Source organism: Rhinatrema bivittatum, chromosome 8 (genome assembly GCF_901001135.1).
Source record: "Rhinatrema bivittatum chromosome 8, aRhiBiv1.1, whole genome shotgun sequence".
Classification (NCBI taxonomy): domain Eukaryota; kingdom Metazoa; phylum Chordata; class Amphibia; order Gymnophiona; family Rhinatrematidae; genus Rhinatrema; species Rhinatrema bivittatum.
The window spans coordinates 31,318,310-31,338,109 of NC_042622.1; the positions used below are offsets into that span (position 1 = coordinate 31,318,310).

Here is a 19,800-nt window from a genome sequence, read left to right on the forward strand (position 1 = left end):
TAAGGACAGCGGACTGCACCCTGCGTTCCAGCAGCTCCTGGAAGGAGGACGAGGCGTCACTGGCTCTTCCTCAGGCCTCCGAGGTGGTGCAGTACCCAGCACCAGTGTCTGTAGGGAATGCCTGGGACTACCGGGGGCACCGAGGATGGGGCCTCCGATGGCCAGTGTCGCTTCGGTAACGGCTCAAGATAGCCATGATCCGTGGGCACTGGGGGCACCAGCGAAAACCTGATGACGCCATGGGAGAAAAAAACCCACATGCAGTCAATGGCCAGCAGTTACCACAAGGTGAAAAGTCGGGCACCGACTGCAAAAAACATATAAAGATATAGAGAAAACCTACCACGTCGAGGTAGAATCGACCAGGAAGAGGGACCCGACAAGGAAAAATGAACTTAATTGCTAGAAAACAAAACTGGAAGAGCTCCATGACCTCGGGGCAACAGCACAGCGGAAAGAGAGAGACTGAAGGCTTACACCTAACAAGCTAAACAAAAGAGTGTCAGTTTGAAATTTTATAGGCAATTAAAAATCTGAAGCCTGATAAACTGCCAGGTCTGGATGGCTACTTGGTGAGATTTTATAAACAGTTTGCGAGTTGTTTAGTGAGACCTCTACGGAGACTGTTTAACAGCCTCTTGGTAGATAGTATGCTTCCTCCTTCGATGTTTTTGGCAGGCATCACAGTGTTACCTAAAGGTGGGAAAGATAAAAATGGTATGTGGGTCTTAGCCTATATCGCTATTGAATATAGATGTAAAGATACTGGCAAAAATACTAGCTGACAGTTTGGCCGCAGTTATGCCATTTTTATACATGAAGATCAGTCTGGTTTCATATTGGGGAGGAGCACTTCAGATAATATCAGACAGGTATTGAATTTGACCTGGGCCTCGGGTGAATCAAAGCAGGAAAATCTTCGGTTGGTCATAGACACAGAAAAGGTCTTTGATAGGGTCCACTGGAAATGTATGTATAAAATATTAGACAAGTATGGGATGGGGGGCCTTTTCAAGTATGGATTCGGAAATTATATGATTCTCCTCAAGCTAGGGTAAAGGTGAATGGGGGGTACTCAGATACTTTTACTCTGTAAAGGGGAATGTGTCAGGGTTGTCCCCAGTCATTGCTCCTATTTGCTCTGATTATGTAGCCCATAGCACAGAAAATTAGATACTATGGATATTCAGGGGGTTAAGGTCATGCTTATTTTGACTAGCCCATTGACATCTATGCCAATTGTGATGGCGGAGTTACACAATATGGTAGGGTTTCTGGGTTTAAAGTTAATGCGAGTAAATAGGAAATATTAAATATTTCTATACCAGTTGGGTTAGTAGAGCGTCTACAGGATAGTTTTCCCTTTAAGTGGGCCAGACAGTATGTTACATATTTGGGGGTCCAGGTAACGAAGGATATTAACCAACTGACACATTTAAATTACTCTACACTAGTCCAAGAATTGACTTCTGATTTATACACAGTGTAAATCCAATCTTTATTGGTTGGGCAGAACCTGTGTGCTGAAAATGAATGCGCTGCCGCATTTGAGTTATCTCTTTCAAGTTTTGCATGCTCCATACCAAGGGACTTGATGAAAAGGTTGCAGAGATGTTTCTGGGAATTTCTGTGGCAGAAAAAGAAACCTAGGATCTCACAATATATTCCGTATCTCCCAAAGGATTGGGGTGGACTGGGGGTCTCAATCACTGAAGGGTACTATAAGGTAGCTCAGATAAGGATTATACTGGAATGGCACAGAGGGAGTTCCTAGAAACAGCGGGTGACACTAGAACAAGGATTTCTTGACGATATACCACTTTTTGTATGTCCATGGCAATCATTTGGTTTAAAGATGGGGATCATTAAGAATCCTTTTATGAAATGGACAATGACGGTATGGGCTTCACTCCAGAATAGAATGATGTCCTGGGGAAACTTTTCTCCATTAACACCAATTAGATATAATAGGAACTTTATCGGGGGTATGGAAAACTAAGTTTAAGCAATGGGAAATAAAAGGGATTACTTGACAACTTCTGGGAGCACAGGATTGGGTACCGTTTTCTGAGCTAAGTTAAGTTTGGCCTGCCTGACTGGGATTTGTTTGCATATTTGCAACTATATCCATCAACGATTGGGGAAACAATAGATGGGGAAAGGACTCTCGATTATAGAAACTTATTGCTTGAAGGGGCTATCGCTCAAGGGATTTAGTTCTAAAGTATATAAGTTATTTGGCTCGGTGGATAGTTTATTACACTACAAAAAGGAATGGGAGGAGGATCTTGCTCATCATGTGGATAAGGAGGAATGGGAGGGAATTAGAAGAAAAGTAGCAAGAACTTCTATATCAGAACAGCTAGCTGAAAACTCTTTTAAGGTGTACTTAAGATGGCATTATACTCCCATATGCTTGCAGCGAATGTTTCCAAATGTTTCGGACAAATGTTGGACAGGGTGTGGGGGGGTCGGGGCACTATGGCCCATATTTAGTGGAGTTATCCGGTAATTACGGTATATTGGGATATAACATTACAATTGATAAAGGATATAACTCAGTTTACATTGGACAGAGATCAGATGGTATTCTTGTTTTCAGTTCCAGTTGAAGGTATACCAAGGACAATTGACAAAGCGTCATCACAAATTTTGGTAGTCACAAGATGTGAAATAGCAGCCCACTGGATTGTCATAATGTCACCAGACAAGCAGGAACTATATATCAGATGGAAAAAACTTATGGCAATACGTAAAAACACTATGAAGGTGTTTGAGAAGCAATGGAATTTGTTTCAAATTTGGGATACAAACTACCGTGCAGCATTTTTGACTGAATGAGGGGAGAAGGGGGGGGATACTGATTCCATTTCTAAGGTTTATGTGCTGGATTTAAAACTGTACAGATTATAGTATGAGTGTTTGGTTAACTTGTAAAAAAAACCTTTCAATTAAAAGTTTAAATTACAAAAAAAAAAATTTTCAACATTAGTAGCTTTTAATCAGTAGCTTTTAATCAGAAAAGGAACATCCAATGATGGATTAACCACTAGCATTAAGGAATTAATTTTGAGATCAGTACAAAACTGATTACATTTCTACAAAGTCTAGAGTTATGAGCCTGCAATTCATAATTACCAGAGTTGTCTCCTCTTCTACCCGCCCCACCCTCCCATTTCCACCTAGCCCAATCTCTGCAGTCATAGACCTTAGGCAGAGGTCACAGCACATATGCATCCTGAGAGTGGCCAATTATTAATGGGTGGCACTCTTCCTCCTCCCCCACGGAGCTGTGAATACTACCTCTGTAACATCCACTGCCCAGGATAGAACGCTTGTGAAATCAAATCAGTCTCCCACATGGCAATGCATAGTGCAACCACTGAACTATCAAACTGATCCTATATAAGTTGTTATATCCATTAACAAATATGCACAAGATGAGATAGCATTCAGCTTTTCATTCATTCTTGCTGAGCCTTTTAACTTTCTTATACCACATAATACTTTAAAATTCAAATGTTACTGTACGAACACAGCTACAAATGTGATTGATTTTAAACATGACTTAAAATAGACTTCCCAATGCGTTTTCAAAATCCTGAAAATATCTGATTCAGTACATACCGTGGAGGATAAGCACCACCTCTCATATTATAATTGTAGGTTGATCGCATCCCTGTGTATGGATCAATAGGTTTGTACAAAGGTTTCTTTCCAAGCTTCATGCAAAGTGCATTTAGCTCCACTGTAGGTGTTACACTGTCTGTAAACAGATAAAATCTTCGTTACTCTAAAGCACCTAGACTATTTAAAACCAAATTTATTACCAACGTTACAAGTGTGCTAGCACACCAACACAGTGCATTGAAAAGAAAAAAGGTATTACCTGGAAAAGCAAAAGCAAAAGCTAAACTAATTACTCAGCAAAAGGAATCAAGTGCTCCTTCCAGAATGCCTACTTTATTGCTGCATAAAGTAGTGTGGTTGCCTTGTTAGTCTATGCAAACAGACGCAAACAAAGATTAACAAAAAAACGAATATCTGATTCTAAAGTGATACCTTCTTAATAGACTAAAGGAAAATTGGTTCTTACCTGCTAATTTTTGTTCCTGTAGGAGCAAGGATCAGTCTAGACTGATGGGTTATGCCTCCCTTCCAGCAGATGGAGTCAGAGAAAAAGCTGAAAGGCACCCCCTGATAACCCAGTGTGCCACCTGCGAACCCTCAGAATAATCAATATCAAAGCAGAATGAAGTAAATTTAACAGCTGATGACTAGATCAAGAGAACTTATCTGAACAATAACCTGTGAAAACTACGTACATGAAAAGAGCACGGATTGAGATGCTTCTACATATAAGTTTATCTTAAAATTTTCAGAGTCGTCTAAACACTGCAGAGAAAAAAATCAATTGAGCGGACTCTCCGGAACACTATACCCCTGGGCGGGCGGTCTGGACTGATCCTTGGTAATACAGGAACGAAAATTAGCAGGTAAGAACCAATTTTCCTTTCCCTGTACGTACCAGGATCAGTCCAGACTACCTGGATGTACTCAAGCTGCCCTGAATGGGGTGGGACACGGAGAGTCCCGTTCAAAGCACACTGCTGCCAAAAGAATTGACATCCGGAGCCCGGACATCTAACCGGTCATGCTTAGCAAACATGTGCAAAGATTTCCAAGTAGCTGCCCTGCAAATCTCCTGCGGTGAAACACAGTGGCTCTCTGCCCAAGATGCCACTTGAGATCTGAGCGAATGAGCCTAAAGACCATCTGGCACTTGCCGCCCGTGACATATGTATGCCGAAGCAATAGCGTCCTTCAACCATCGGGCAACAGTAGTCTTGGAAGCCATACATCCTTTCTTAGGATCGCTCCAAAGGACAAAAATATGGTCTGACAACCGAAAAGCATTAGTCACTTCCAAGTACCGCAGAAGTATCCGGCAGACGTCCAATCTCCTCAAATCCTGAGCCTGAGGAGAATTCCTATCCAAATCTGGGAAAGCTGGAAACTCAACTGACTGATTTACGTGAAACGCCGATACCACCTTTGGCAGAAAAGAAGACACTGTTCGAAGTGAAACCCCAGAGTCCAAGATCCGCAAGAATGGTTCTCTGCAGGACAAAGCTTGAATCTCAGATATTCGTCTAGCCGAACAGATAGCCACGAGGAACACCGTCTTGAGTGTTAAATCTTTCAACATAGCCCGCTTGATAGGCTCAAAGGGAGGACCGCAGAGCCCACGGAGAACCAAATTCAAACTCCACGAAGGACACACTGCACGCACCGGCGGGAGTAAATGTTTGGCCCCTTTCAAAAAATGAGCCACATCAGGATGTCCTGCAAGGGACGTACATAAGAACATAAGAAATTGCCATACTGGGTCAGACTAAGGGTCCATCAAGCCCAGCATCATGTTTCCAAGTGGCCAATCCAGGCTACAAGTACCTGGCAAGTACCCAAAAACTAAGTATATCCCATGCTACTGATGCTAGTAATAGCAGTAGCTATTTTCTAAGGCAACTTGATTAATAGCAGTTCCTTCCATCTTAGTCAGCTAGATTTGCTTTGGGAGTCACACAGCCACAAGCTAGGCCCAAATGTTAATTCTATGCAGTGGCGCAGAATCTCCCAGGAGTAATGCTGCCAGAATGCCCCTCACCTGGCACTGTGCATCGACCTGATGTTGATGGCTCTCAATCCCTCTTGGTGCCTGAAAATGAGGAGGGAATCCATGTCACTCTGATATAAATGCACCATTAGTAGCCAGTGCAGCTCTTTTGCCCCTCAATATTGATGCCTTTGATGCTTAATTGCCAGGCTAAAATTTTCCAAATTCTAGGAGCTCCCACTGAGTAAGACATCATCTAATGGTCACAGCCTCACCAAAGTAGCAGCCTGTGATGACCTCAAGCAAACCCCCACCAATCATGAGGTGCAGTAGAGCAGTCCTGCCACAGAGGAGCTATTTTCCTAAGCCATAGGTCTTCCAAAGCATAGATGAAAAATAATGGAGTCGAATAAATGACTTAATGGAGTGGTAAAATCCCCATCAATGCCACCCTGAAGCATCAAAACAAGTGCATAAGAATTGACATGCTAAGTCAGTCCAAGGTCCACAGAGTTCAGCATCCCGTCTCCGAAAGTGGACAACTAAAGTCTCAAGTATCTGGCAGATCCCATAAAGTAGATCTAATTCTTGCTACTCACTCCCAATGTTAGCAATAGCTTTTTTTTTTTTTTAGTCGACCTGGTTAATAATGTGTTATGGACTTTCCTCCAGGAACTTGTGCCATCAACTTTACCTCTTAAACAGCCTATCGCCACTACCTGAACCCAGAGCGAGCTGAATGCCAGTCCTTTCTTTAAGCCTTGCTGCAAGAACGTGAGAATGTGCACAATAGTGGCCTGGTGCGGGGACACCTTCAACCCACTGCACCAAGAATCGAAAACCTTCCATACCCAAACGTAGGTAAGTAGAGGTCTTTCGCACGTGTAGTAGAATGGTAATAACCGCATCCAGATGACCCTTCTTTCTCAACTGCCTCTTCTCATAAGCCAAGGCGCTAGACAAAAGCGAGCCGCCTGATCGAAAAATACTGGACCCTGTCGAAGCAAATTTGGTAGATGACCGAGACGCAAGGGACCATGTACCGCTAAGTTGATCAGGTCTGCAAACTGCGGCCACGCCGGAGCTACAATAATAACCGGCCCCCAGTGGGACTCTGTTCGCCTTAAGACTTTCCCCACCAACGGCCAAGGAGGAAACACAGAGGAGCACGTCATGGGGCCACGGAAGGACTAGGTCATCCACCCCTTCTGCCCCGTGCTCTCTTCTGCGACTGAAGAAATGAGCCGTCTTCGCGTTCAGCCAAGCTGCCTTCAAATCCAGACGAGGGATTCCCCACCGGCGAGTCAAGAGCCGCATCACCTCCTCGGACTTCGATTTCGACCGAATGAGCCAGTCGTCCAAATAGGGGTGAACTAAGATCCCCTCCCACCATAGACACGCTGCCACTACCACCATCACCTTGGTGAAAACGCAGGGAGCTGTCACCAAACCGAACGGCAGAGCATGAAACTGGTAATGTTCGCCCAAGACAATGAACCGCAGAAACCTTCGACGACGTTCTCTAAGACTTTAAGAACATGCCATACTGGGTCAGACCAAGGGTCCATCAAGCCCAGCATCCTGTTTCCAATAGTGGCCAATCCAGGCCATAAGAAACCTGGCAAGTACCCAAAACTAAGTCTATTCCATGTTACCGTTGCTAGTAATGGCGGTGGTTATTATCTAAGTCAACTTAATTAATAGCAGGTAATGGACTTAGTTTCTTGGATTCCTATATGAAGGTAAGCCTCCGTCAGATCCAAGGAGGCCAAAAATTCGCCTTTGTGGACGGCCACAATGACGGACCTCAACATCTCCATGCGAAAACAAAGTACCCGTCATGCTCTGTTGACCTTTTTCAAGTCCAATATCGGCGAGAAGGAGCCCTCCTTCTTGGGGACCACGAAATAAATGGAGTACCTGCCGGTCCGACTTTTGTCTGGTGGCACCGGAATAACCGCTCCCAGATCCTTTAACCGACACAGGGGTTTGGAGCACCACCTGTTGCTTTGCCCGAGATCCGCAAGGAGACACCAGGAACAGATCCCGTAGTGGGCGAGCAAAATCCAAAGCGTAACCCTGTTCTATGATATCTAGAACCCACTGGTCTGAAGTTATCTTGACCCATTCCTCGCGAAACAGGGAGAGATGACCCCTGATCTTTGGAACGGGCCGGCACACCTTCATTGGGGAGCCTTATTGGCAGAGAATCCTTGGGAGGATCCGTCGCGAGGAGGCAGTCTACCACGAAAGGAATGAGCCCAAGCCTGGAACACCTTGCCGACGACCCGAGACGCACTGAAGGGGCGAGAAGACCTGGGCCTGGGCTTGTCCTCAGGGAGCTTGTAAACCTTGTTGTCCCCTAAGGACTTAAGTTGCTCCAGATCATCCCCAAACAACAGTTTTCCTTTAAAAGGGAAGGAACCCAGCTGAAACTTAAGAGACATCAGCTGATCAATTACAGAGCCAAAGAAGCCTCCTCGCCGAAACTGCCGAAGACATCGTGCGCGCCGAGGTACGTAGAAGATTGTGCAAAGCATCCGCTATATAAGCTACCACCTCCATGCGGTCTGCCTGTTCCTCCTCCGCTGGAAGCAGCTCCTGAGTTGTGAGCAATTGCTGAACCCATCTAAGGGTAGCTCTCTGCATGAGACTACTACAGATGGCAGCCCGCACTCTGAGCGCAGATACCTCAAAAATCCATTTGAGGAGAACCTCCAGCTTCCTATCCTGGAGATCCTTGGGAACTGCCCCTCCCTTCACCGGAATAGTTGTGTGTTTGGCAATGGCCGAAACGGCCGCGTCCACCTTAGGGATCTTAAGAAGATCTAAGGACTCGTCCGGCAGCGGGTAAAGCTTTTCCATGGCCCTACTAACTCGTAGGGTGGCTTCAGGCGCGTCCCATTCCTGGGTCATAAGCTGTAAGAGAGCATTGGGTGAAAAGGAAAGGTTCTAGGAGGAGCCCGAAGAGCCAACAAAACAGGATCCCCTGAAGAAAAACCTGCCACCTGCTATGGAGCCTGAATATACAATTCCACTAGCACATGCGGAATCAAAGGGTCCAGCTCCTCCCTGCGAAATAACTGAAGCACCCGCAGATCATCCCATTCGACCTGAACGGAATTGTCCACTTCATCACTCGTGTCCACCAGGGATGGGTCCGGGAGAGCGGGCTCAGGAGGAGTGGAAGGTATAGGTACCTCCGCGTCAGGGGTTGGACAGGGTAGTAGAATCCTAGGAGCCCCCTGATCCTCCGCAGGCCTCGGGATCTTTGCAGGAGGAGCATATTGCAAATCTAAGTCTGTCTCTCTTCTATATCAGCCTCGTGCAGTAATAAAATAAACTGTGAAGAAAACGGATGCTGCCTCTTTAAGGGCCCCTCCGGAGGCAAGGCAGGGGCAGGAGAAGGATCATGCCCCGAATCGAGAGGCCTTTCAGGGCTCAACATAGGCGGGGAAAGCGGCGGGAAATCCCCTCCCCCTGCACAGCATCAGAGCCCAAGTCGGGCAAAATGGCCACCATTCCTGCGTTTAACGGGGACGGGGCAGGCCTCTGCTTTTGAGCTGGCTGATTCCTACCTAAGCCACGCGATCGCAGCAGAGCTAATCTTGTTCCTGCAATCGGCACCTGTGAAGGACCTTCACCCCCGGGGATACAGCGGGAGCAGAGGCTTTCGCATGAGAGCCATGCTGCCGGCTCTCCACAAGCTGCACACCGCAATCCCCGCGGCATGGTAAGCTAAGCAGTGAACAAAAATCAGCTGAGTGAAGTAATTCACCCCCTCCGGAGACCCGGGAGAACTCAGCAGGCTCGCTCTGTTTTTAAAAGTATTTTATTATTTTACTTTTTCTTTCAGAGCTGCTCAACCAGGGGAATGAACATCCCTGGGCTTAATCAACAATTAGTAGCTCCAACCAGAGGAATTAAACATCTCTGGAATTGAATGGGGGGAGGGACCGGCCACTGGTAAATCCCCCCAACTTACCGGGCTGCGTCAAGATTCTGTGGGCATTAAGGTCGTAGGGCAGAAGCCCAGCCTTGCTTGCTATTAGAAAGTGATCTGTACTCTTGCCTGTCTATTTGTTCTTTTTTTTTTTTTTACTGCTTACTACAAGTTGATCTAGTCAAAGGCACTAAGGATAAAGAATCCCTTCACTTAATAAATAATCAAGAATTTTGTAAAGGATCAGGACCACAGGTTATGCCATCCTTCATCTGCTGGAGTCAGAGAAATACTGAAGGATCGCAGGTGGCACACCGGGTTATCAGGGAGTGCCTTTCAGCTTTTTCTCTGACTCCAACTGCTGGAAGGGAGGCATAACCCAGCGGTCTGGACTGATCCTGCTTCGTAAAGGGAACAATACATTTCTTGACTAGCTTTCGCAGGACAATTCTGTTCTGACCAGAGGGCGTATTAGCTCATAAATGCTAGTCAAGAAATGTATTAAGTTAGTCTACTATTAAGAAGTTAACACCTTACATATTTTGTGTTAACCTTTATTTCTGTGATTTATTGCTGGAAATCTCACAATGTAAGCAGTAGTCCATGATTTAGAATAAAGAAGTTAGGGGCTAAACTCGAAAGTCACTTGTAAAACCTATAATGTAATGCAAACATATGTAGTATATTCACTGTGTGGCAGTTTACGGTATTTATAAGTTTATAACAGTTTTAGCGACTCATTTTTAATATACTGAACTGTAGGAGAGTCCTAATGAAGGATTTTACATAGGGTGAAGTATATAATTTATTTTAAAACATTTAAAGGCTGCAGCAATCCAAAGTTCTTGGCGGCTTACAAGTAAAAACATACATAATTAAAATAAAATAATACTCAGATGTTGCCCAGCTAGCCTAGGTCTAAAAACTGCTGCTCACTGCATATTATTTCTTGAACTGAAGGAGTCATTTTTCATTTGCAGGTCAGTACATGAAAGTATAGCAGCAGGGGTATCCGAAAGGGGATTCCACCTTGAGAATCGATTATATACGCCGTCCATTTATGTAGGTAGTATTGAGTGGGGGGCTGTTAGATTTAGATTTTGGGTTTTTTTGTAATTTTAGTCTTATATTTTGTGACTCAGCTGAATCTTCCCCTAGAAAGCAGCGAGATTTAGATGGGTGTTAAGGTTTTATTGTAAATACTAAATAGTTTTGCATTATTTTAACCTGCTGTATTTAAATTTGTATTTATAAGATTGCTGTAAGCCCCCTGGTGGTCCAATGGGACAGAAAAGGTGAGTTGCCTGAATGCTATATTTTATACTTGGGTCATTCTGTACCAATGTACATACCTGGATTCTTTCCTTCACCACGAGATGGACGGGCTGTGGGTCTGGGGAATTTTGTCCCTTCCAATGCCTTGGCAGCAGCTGCATGTTGGGCTTTTTTAATACTTGTTCCTTCAGCTTCCCAGTGCTGGTCTCCAAGTGTCAGCTGTACTGTGAACACCTATAAACAAAAGTCACTAATTACAGGCACCTCTTTAAATGTGCTTTCTGAGCTTCCTTAAAAAAAGACATTGTAATGGCTCTCAGTTCTCTTCCAATTTGTAATAAGAAGGATCACCAGGATCTTTAAACTAGACTATATTGGGCATTTCAGAGAGTAAATCCATGGAAAGCACGCATATTAAACATTAAAGTTTTGAAATAAAGGGACTTCATAGGACAGTTAATGAGTGTCCCTAATTATATTTTACCTTCTGTTTAGGACTTTTTTTCACTGTGTGATTAGATTGCATTGTATCTAAATTCAAGAAAGCTTGGGATAAATGCAGGGGATCTCTGAGGGGCAGATGGGCTAACTAGATGGCTTCATATTTCTATGTTTGTATTTTTAAATGGGTTTCCCTTAAAGATATCAGAAGTTAAAACAAAGTAACTCTGTTCTGACATACTTGGCACATTATCAAGGCAGTAACATGTTTAAAAGCAACACAGGAAACATTCCCTGGTAAACTGCATGATCATCATTTTATCTACAAGCATTTTCACCAGAAGAAAATGCAATTAAAGCAGATGGAATCCCAGTAAGATCCTTTATCTGAATTCAGAGAAAAACTATTTCTTTTCCCCATCAAAGCCAAACAGATGTGTTTTTCTTTTTTAGATCAACAGATGTGGTTGGATAGCCCCCAGTATAGCTACAGAACGCCAAATTAAATGGAAGTCTCTTTAAGCAAAGCAATTTATTCCTCTGCAGTGTTTTGAAATCACTCCCCATGCTGCTTTCAACAGCTCAACTTCAGACCGATTTGTAAAATCTATTTTTTCCTACTACTCATGTAGTACCTTTTCACTAATCTCCATGACACTTAACAACTAATTCCAGACCCAGCAAGAAATCTTATACCTACGGGAGGCCAAGATGGCGGTGTGAACGGTCGCAAGAGTGGACGCTCTGAGATTTTTTCCCCAGTTTTCAAAATGCCTCCAAAGAGAAAAGGCAAGAGGCAAGGTGCAGGTTCCCCCCCCTCCCCGAACCCCCCTTACCCGATGGTCAGCAGCGGATCACCTCTTTTGCCTCCGTTTCGGTGGAATCAGGAGGAACTCTCCCCGTTTCAGCGACCGGAGAGGGAGCTCCATCGCTGTATGGGGAAACCACGCTGAGTCCCCCGGACTATCGACCCCCACCTCCTCCAGTGCTGCGGGAGAACCTATCAGAGGCAGCGCACAGAGGTGACATCACCCGCTCGATGGGAGGGGGAAGTCGAGACGGAGGGTCAGCATTGCGGCTCACGTTTTCCTCCAGCATGCTGGAGACAGCTTCGATAAGGAACCCAGGTGAGGCTGAAATATCTCTCTCACCGGTTGACCCTCTGGAGGAAGAAAGGAGGATAGTGGCAGCACAGGCGGTGGTTTCTCCGGAGACTCTGAACGCTCATGAAGGGGGTGAGTCTTTTCAACTATAGTGACACTCTGGATAAGTTGTGGGATCTGGTTGCTAGCCTAGCTGGGCTAATGAAGGACAGTGAGAACAAATACTTGAGATTGGAATCAGAAATGCACTCTCTGAATCTTAATTTGGGAGGCCAGATTAAGGACCTTAATACTAGAGTTGAACTGGTGGAACAAAATTCACTACAAGCCCAAACTGTGAATGTGAAGTTGATAAAAGACTATGGAATCCAGTCAAAAAGACTGGAATCCTTGGAAAACCATGTGAGACATCACAATTTAAGGTTCCTAAATTTTCTTTGTGACTTAGGAGAGGATATTTATATTACATTAAAAAAGTTTTTTGTGGAAAACAAAGTTTGAAGAGCTTAAACTTCCTATGGTGAATAAAGCTTATTTTTTGTCTAAAGGGAGAAGAAATAATGGAGTTAACCAGATGGAAGCCCTTGATAATTTGACACAATTCTTGGAGAGCTCAGGGATAGAAATAATAGATCGAGGTGTACTTCTGGTGTCGTCTGAGTCTGAGAAAGACATTAATGTTATTATGAGAAAATATTTTGAAAATGTTCCTAATACTTTCTATGGTCAAATTGTTAAAATTTTCCCTGATTTCACTAGGGCCACCCAATTAAGGAGAAGGGAGTTCCTAAATATGAGATTACAAGTACTTAATTTAGGTTATACGTTTGTTTTAAAACATCCTTGCAGATGTATAATACTGGAGAAAGATGAAAGTTTTGCATTCACCATTTCTGAACAACTAAGATCCTTCTTGAATGCCAGGGAATTAAACTTCAGCCCTGGGTGACAGATCCCCTGATGGTCAATTCAAGTAATCCACCGAACCCATTAAGCCAGTTTGTCTTTGTATTGATCTCCTTAAATACTCTCTTTAAATTACGGGCCTCCTTGTTTCCTGAATTGTAAGATTATACCTCGCTGAAAAGTTTGTAATCAGTATTAGTTATCTTGTATGTTAAGGTGAAAGTAGTTATATTTTACATATCTTTTCTTTGCATTAAAGTAAGATGTATGATTAATTTATGAAAAATTAATAAATTGTGAATACAAAAAAAAATCTTATACCTCCACCCTAAAGTTTATGCTGACCAATTGCTTGCTGCACTGGAGACAACAGGAACGCTCACCAGCACATGCTGCTGTGTAATAACAGCAGCTCTGCAGAAACAATTCAAGGAAAATCTATATATCAGTTAGATGAGGAAACTAATGGGCTGTCTGAAGTACGTTAAAAAAAATGTTTGAGGAAACAACCTTTCAGCTCAGAATACCATAAGCTCTCTCCTACAAATAAAATGTCTTGCCTATATGTACTTAAACCCAACCTACCTAAAATTCAGTCAGGCTCAATCTCCCTTCTCCCCCAACCCACAAGTGCTATATTCTTCTGGAACAATATAGAGCTTTACGGAAATAATTTCTGCTGAATTATTCCTCTGTCTTACATGTTTACCCTTTTTACCTTTCAACTCCTTTAACTAAGAAACATGCTCCAGGACCATCAGGCCCAGCAAGAAGTTAAGAGTACTATTGCTAGTAGGGCAAAGAGCTCCTGGTGCAGTGTAATCGTCAAGACAGATCATAAAAAGTATTTTGTTAAAATGGTAGATCTTTGAAGAGTTACGAGGTTGAGAAAGCGGCAAGAATCTTGGAAATGAAAATCTTTTTAGGAGTTTTAGTTGTGAATGGACCGGGGAAGGTATTAGGGGCCCTAGCTAGGAAGAAGAGCAGCAGAAGTCGGCTTGTGACTGTTTCCATAGCCAAAAAAACCCAGAGTGTCCTTAAATCATGACTGGTTACAGACTCGGTGGACAACAAAATAAGACATATTACAGATATATTCATTCTGCTGGGGACACAGAACTTAGCCACATGATATACGCACCATCTCAGCTGATCGGGGGTGGCGTGGGGGCCGCCTGCCTCTACTTTGATTGCTCTTTTACAAAACCCGCTCTTTTCAATCTTTTTACCTATTCGAGAATGACTAAATACTTTCCTTATTACGTGTACCAGGGAGACTGAATTCAAGGACTATTATACCCATAGTTAAAGGCAAGATGTTCTCTCAGGATTTCATAAATAACCTGGAAAAAGATCTGCCTCAGGTTACATAGACTCCTAATTTCAAACCTTAGACTGGTCTGAGAGCACTGGAATACATACAAAAGAGAAGGATCTTTTATTGAAAATCTTTATTGCTGAGGCTGTGAAAAAGATCTGTTAATTTTCCTGGAGAATTAACACAGACTCGTCTTCCAGTTAAACAGTGATACCACCATAGTTATTTTCAATTCTGACAAAAATAAACATTTGATCAAACTGAAATCTAGGACATATGAAATAAAAACTCGATTTTAAAATAAATCACACAACATGAGCGCCAAATAATTTTTAAATCAGTACACTGGAAGCAAAACAAACTAGAGGCAGTAATGGGAATAATTCTGTCAAAGTGGAAAGCCAATGAAAACAGTGAAGTGTCTAGAGACAAATTCTTAAACTCAAGCCTAGAAACCCACAAAGGTCAGATTCTGGGGATAATCAGTCTGCATGTGTCATAATTTAACATATGAACAGATTATCCTGACAACTTAACATGACTAAGATTTCCTATTACTAGAGTTGAAAGATCCTGACTTAAATGCTGGGCAGTACCCCAGATCTGTTCACATGGGACACATTCTTGAACAGAGGGGAGGGGACTAGACAAGGCACATGAGGCCTGACTGACCTCTGCTAAGTAGACTCATAACAATAGATAATACCCACTTGTCTTGGGTGATCTTCTCCCACTCTCTCAAGAAGGCTGAAATCCTGCCAGCGTCCTAGTGGAATGACCTGAGAAGTGGGAGACAAGGAGTCAAAAGCTCTCCTTAGATTTAAAGGGTGTTCCAAAGATCTGGGGAAACGTCTTTCACTGGTGGATCTATGATCAACACCCAGTCTAAAACACAAAACAATATCTATAGGCTTTTTTCACATGGTTCACAGGCACAATGGAGTGGGTTAAATAAATATGTCCTGGCAGCCTTAACACTATTGTGTCATTTACACTTCAAGTAAGAGTGCTCTAATACTGCAAACTTTTGGACCCTTCCATTCAACCTAAACTGTGTTGCATAATGCAAAATTTTACAATTTGGATTTGACAAAAAAAAGCACAGTATAATTTTGTTTTCAAATACCAATGCAACTGTAAAGAGCTTATGTTAAAATCAGAATGTTCTCTTCATTTATCTGATAAAGAAAAGTCACTGCTGAACAGCACACAAATATTTTGCAAACAGTTTGCTGCCAATGAACACTAGTCAACTTCTACCATCCTGAAAAATAGAATCAAGGCTGCCAAGATACTTGCCATTAAAGTAGTTACCAAAACACATGTAATACAACAATTCAACATTCTATCATACAGAAAGCAAATGTTGCTTACCTGTAACAGGTGTTCTCACAGGACAGCAGGATGTTAGTCCTCACACATATGGGTGACATCACAGGATGGAGCCCAATTACGGAACACTTTTGTCAAAGTTTCTAAAACTTTGACTGGCACCTACTGGGCATGCCCAGCACGGCACTAAACCTGCAGCCAGCAGGGCTCCCCCTTCAGTCTTGTTTAAAGGTACAGGAAGTGCCGAAAAATAAAATAAGAAAACGTAATGAACCCAACACTGCGGGGTGGTGGGCGGGTTTTGTGAGGACTAACATCCTGCTGTCCTGTGAGAACGCCTGATACAGGTAAGCAACATTTGCTTTCTCACAGGACAAGCAGGATGGAAGTCCTCACATATGGGTGAGTACAGAGCTGAGGATGTCCGAGAAATGCACCAAATGTACCCAAGAAGTGCAATAGGCACAAGTACTGGGGTGGAATTTGGTAGAGGGCATCCTGAACCCTAACGGGCAAGCGGAAGGGTGTTGGTACATCATGTTGGAAAAAGGTTACGTAGGACAGATTGGCCGAAGATGGAATCTTGTCTTCCGGCCTTGTCTAAGCAATAATGGGCTGCGAAAGTGTGGAGAGAACTCCAGGTGGCAGCCCTGCAGATGTCAGGAAGCGGCACAGAGTGTAGGTGCGCTACTGAAGTCGCCATGGCCCTCACAGAGTGTGCTTTAACACGGTCTTGAAGTGGAATGCCTGCTTGTTGATAACAAAAGGATATGCAGTCCGCTAACCAGGAGGAGAGAGTCTGCTTACCCACAGGCTGCCCCAATTTGATGGAATGGAAAGAGACAAACAATTGAGTGCTTTTTCTGTGGACAGCTGTACAGACTAGATAGAATGCTAGAGCACATTTACAGTCAAGGGTATGCAGAGCCTGTTCTCCTGGATTGGAGTGGGGCCTGGGAAAGAAGGTAGGTAGTATGATGGATTGATTAATGTGAAACTCTGATACTACCTTAGGTAAGAACTTAGGGTGAGGGCGGAGTACTGCCCGGTCCTGCAGAAGTTTAGTGTAAGGCGGATAGGTAACTAGGGCCTGTAACTCACTAACTCTGCGAGCAGATGTTATTGCCAAAAGAAAAATCACTTTCCATGTGAGATAGCGAAGATCACAGGATTGGAGAAGCTCGAATGGTGGTTTCATGAGCCGCCCAAAACCAGATTGAGGTCCCAAGAAGGGGCCAGAGGGCGCAGTGAAGGCTTGAGGCGAAGCAAGCCCTTCAGAAAACGTATTACGAAGGGTTGTACTGAAATAGGAACATCCCCGATACCTTTATGGAAGGCGGCCACCGCACTGACATGAATTCTGATGGAGGAAGTTTTTAGACCTGATTCTGACAAGTGCCAGGTAAAGGGATCAAGGGATTGAGAAGAACACCATGATTTAAACCTGTTCCATTTGTAAAGATAAGATTTTCTTGTGGAAGGCTTCCGCGAAACAATCAGGACACGGGATACTGGCTCTGAAAGTTTAAGTTTTTGGGTACTTGCCAAGTTCTTATGGCCTGGATTGGCCACTGTTGGAAACAGGATGCTGAGCTTGATGGACCCTTGGTCTGACCCAGTATGGCATTTTCTTATGTAATTAACCTTTCAACATCCAGGCCGTCAGGGACAAGGCCTGAAGATTGGGGTGGCGTAGGCACCCGTCGTTCTGAGTGATCAGAAGTGGGTCCTTTCCCAAGGGAATGTGCCTGTGAATGGAGAGGTCCTGAAGTATTGGAAACCACACTTGGTGAGGCGAGGTGCTATCAGGATCATGCTTCTCTTGTCCTGACGTAACTTCACGAGAGTCTTCGAGAGAAGTGGAAGTGGAGGGAATGCATATAGGAGACCAGTTGCCCATGAGAGGGAGATCACATCTCTTGGCTGAGAATGTTGGCTGCGAGTGAGAGAGCAAAAGTTCTCTATTTTGCGGTTTTGAGGTGACGCAAAGAGGTCTATGTGAGGATAACCCCAACGTTGGAATACTGAGTCCACCACTGTGGGGTCGAGGGACCACTCGTGCAGTTGAAAGGCGTAACTCAGCTTGTCTGCCAACACATTGTCCACTCCCGGCAAGTAGGTGGCCCTGAGGTACATCGAATGGGAGAAGGCCTCCGCCCATATCTGCACAGCTTCCTGACACAGTAGGTAGGAGGCCGTCCCTCTCTATTTGTTGATGTACCACATGGCCCCCTGGTTGTCCGTCTGAATCAGGATGACCTGGTTGGAAAGGTGATCCTGAAATACCCTGAGAGCATATCTGATTGCTCGCAGCTCCAGGAAATTGATTTGGTGTTTGGCTTCCTCTGGAGACCAAGCTCCTTGTGTCTGCAAATTGGTGACATGAGCTCCCCAGCTGAGGTTGGAAACATTGGTGGTGAGAATTATTTGGGGGTCTGGAGCCTGGAAGGGTAGGCCTTGAAGGAGATTGATCTGATTTTTCCACCAGGCTAGAGACTGACAAAGTGGGTCGGTGATGTGGACAATGGTCAATAAAGGTTGGACGGACTGAGTCCATTGTGACCTTAACATCCACTGCATGACTCATGGCCAAGCGGGCCATTGGGGTAACCTGTACTGAGGACGCCATGTGTCCCAGCAGGATGAGGAAGTGGCGTGCAGTCGAGCGGTGCTGAGACTGTAGCTGATGTGCGAGAGAAATGAGAGTGAGAGCTCACTGTCGAGGCAGAAATGCCTTTGCTTGAAGGGTGTCCAAGTCTGCCCCTATGAAGGACAAAGTTTGAGACGGAGCTAAGCAGGATTCTCATAGTTGACGAGAAATACTAGCGAAATCAGAGTGTGTAAGGTAAGATGTAAGGACGACAGCAGTTTGCTGAGTGGAAGCCCTGATCAACCAATCGTCTAGATAAGGGTAGACGTGAACACCTTGAGTCCTGAGGAAGGCTGTTACTACTTCGAGGCGCTTGGTGAACACCCATGGTGCAGATGCCAGGCTAAATGGTAGCACTCGGTACTGATAGTGCTTAGGGCCTACCACAAATCTCAGAAATTTGCAATGAGATGGAGTTATCGCAATGTGTGTGTATGTGTCCTATAGATTTAGAGAGCAGAGCCAGTCTCCTCTTTGCAGAGGTACTTGTTGAGGTACTTGTTGAGGGCACGTAGGTCCAGAATTGGACGAACGCCGCCTGATTTTTGGGGGATTAGAAAAGTACCGGGAATAGAATCCTAGGCCTTGCTGGGAGTAGGGCACTGGTTCTATTGCTCTGGACTGGAGGAGGAGGGAGACCTCCTGTTCCAGGAGTGGTGAGTGGTTGGATGTTCCCCACGTCAGCAGAGGTGGGGAGTCCGGTGGGATGGAGAGAAAGTTCAGGTGATAACCATGAGAGATTATGGCAAGGACCCACTGGTCTGAGGTGATTGTGTGCCACCTGTTGCGGAAATGGCACAATCGACCTCCCACTGGCATCTGAGGCAGTGGGGGCTGGCTGCTGCTCTCTATGCAGGAGTCAAAAACTGGAAGCAGGGCCCGGCTGAGGAACTGCTTACGGCTTTTGTTTCAGAGGTTGACGAGACTGGGCCTTTTGGAAAGGTCTCGTGGAACGAGTTCTAGACGGTGGTGGATAGGACTTCTTTGGACAGAAGAATTACTTTTTAGTATCCTTCCTGAATGGCTGTTTGGAGGAATACTCAGAAGGCATCAGAGAGAGTTGGCGAAGGGTCTCATGATGCTCCTTGAGTTCCCCCACCGTCCGTTGAATCTGTTCTCCAAACAGATTGTCTCCTATGCAAGGCAGATCAGACAATCTGTCTTGTACTTCAGGGCGCAAGTCCGAAGACTTAAGCCAGGCCCATCTTCTTGCAG

General features: G+C 44.5%; 1 protein-coding gene across 3 annotated transcripts in view; it reads right to left on the reverse strand.

The window, feature by feature from the left end:
• Nucleotides 1–19,800, reverse strand: part of STAU1 (staufen double-stranded RNA binding protein 1) — a 191,496-nt gene that overhangs the window by 107,242 nt on the left and 64,454 nt on the right. For 2 of the 3 annotated variants that reach the window (XM_029611241.1, XM_029611238.1), the window contains exons 4-6: nt 15,314–15,382; nt 10,913–11,069; nt 3,628–3,766 (exon numbers count right to left, since the gene is read on the reverse strand). In XM_029611241.1, coding sequence (XP_029467101.1) covers nt 3,628–3,766; nt 10,913–11,069; nt 15,314–15,382 — 365 coding nt within the window. The remainder of the gene's footprint in view (nt 1–3,627; nt 3,767–10,912; nt 11,070–15,313; nt 15,383–19,800) is intronic. The other variant, XM_029611239.1, reaches the window with a different exon arrangement.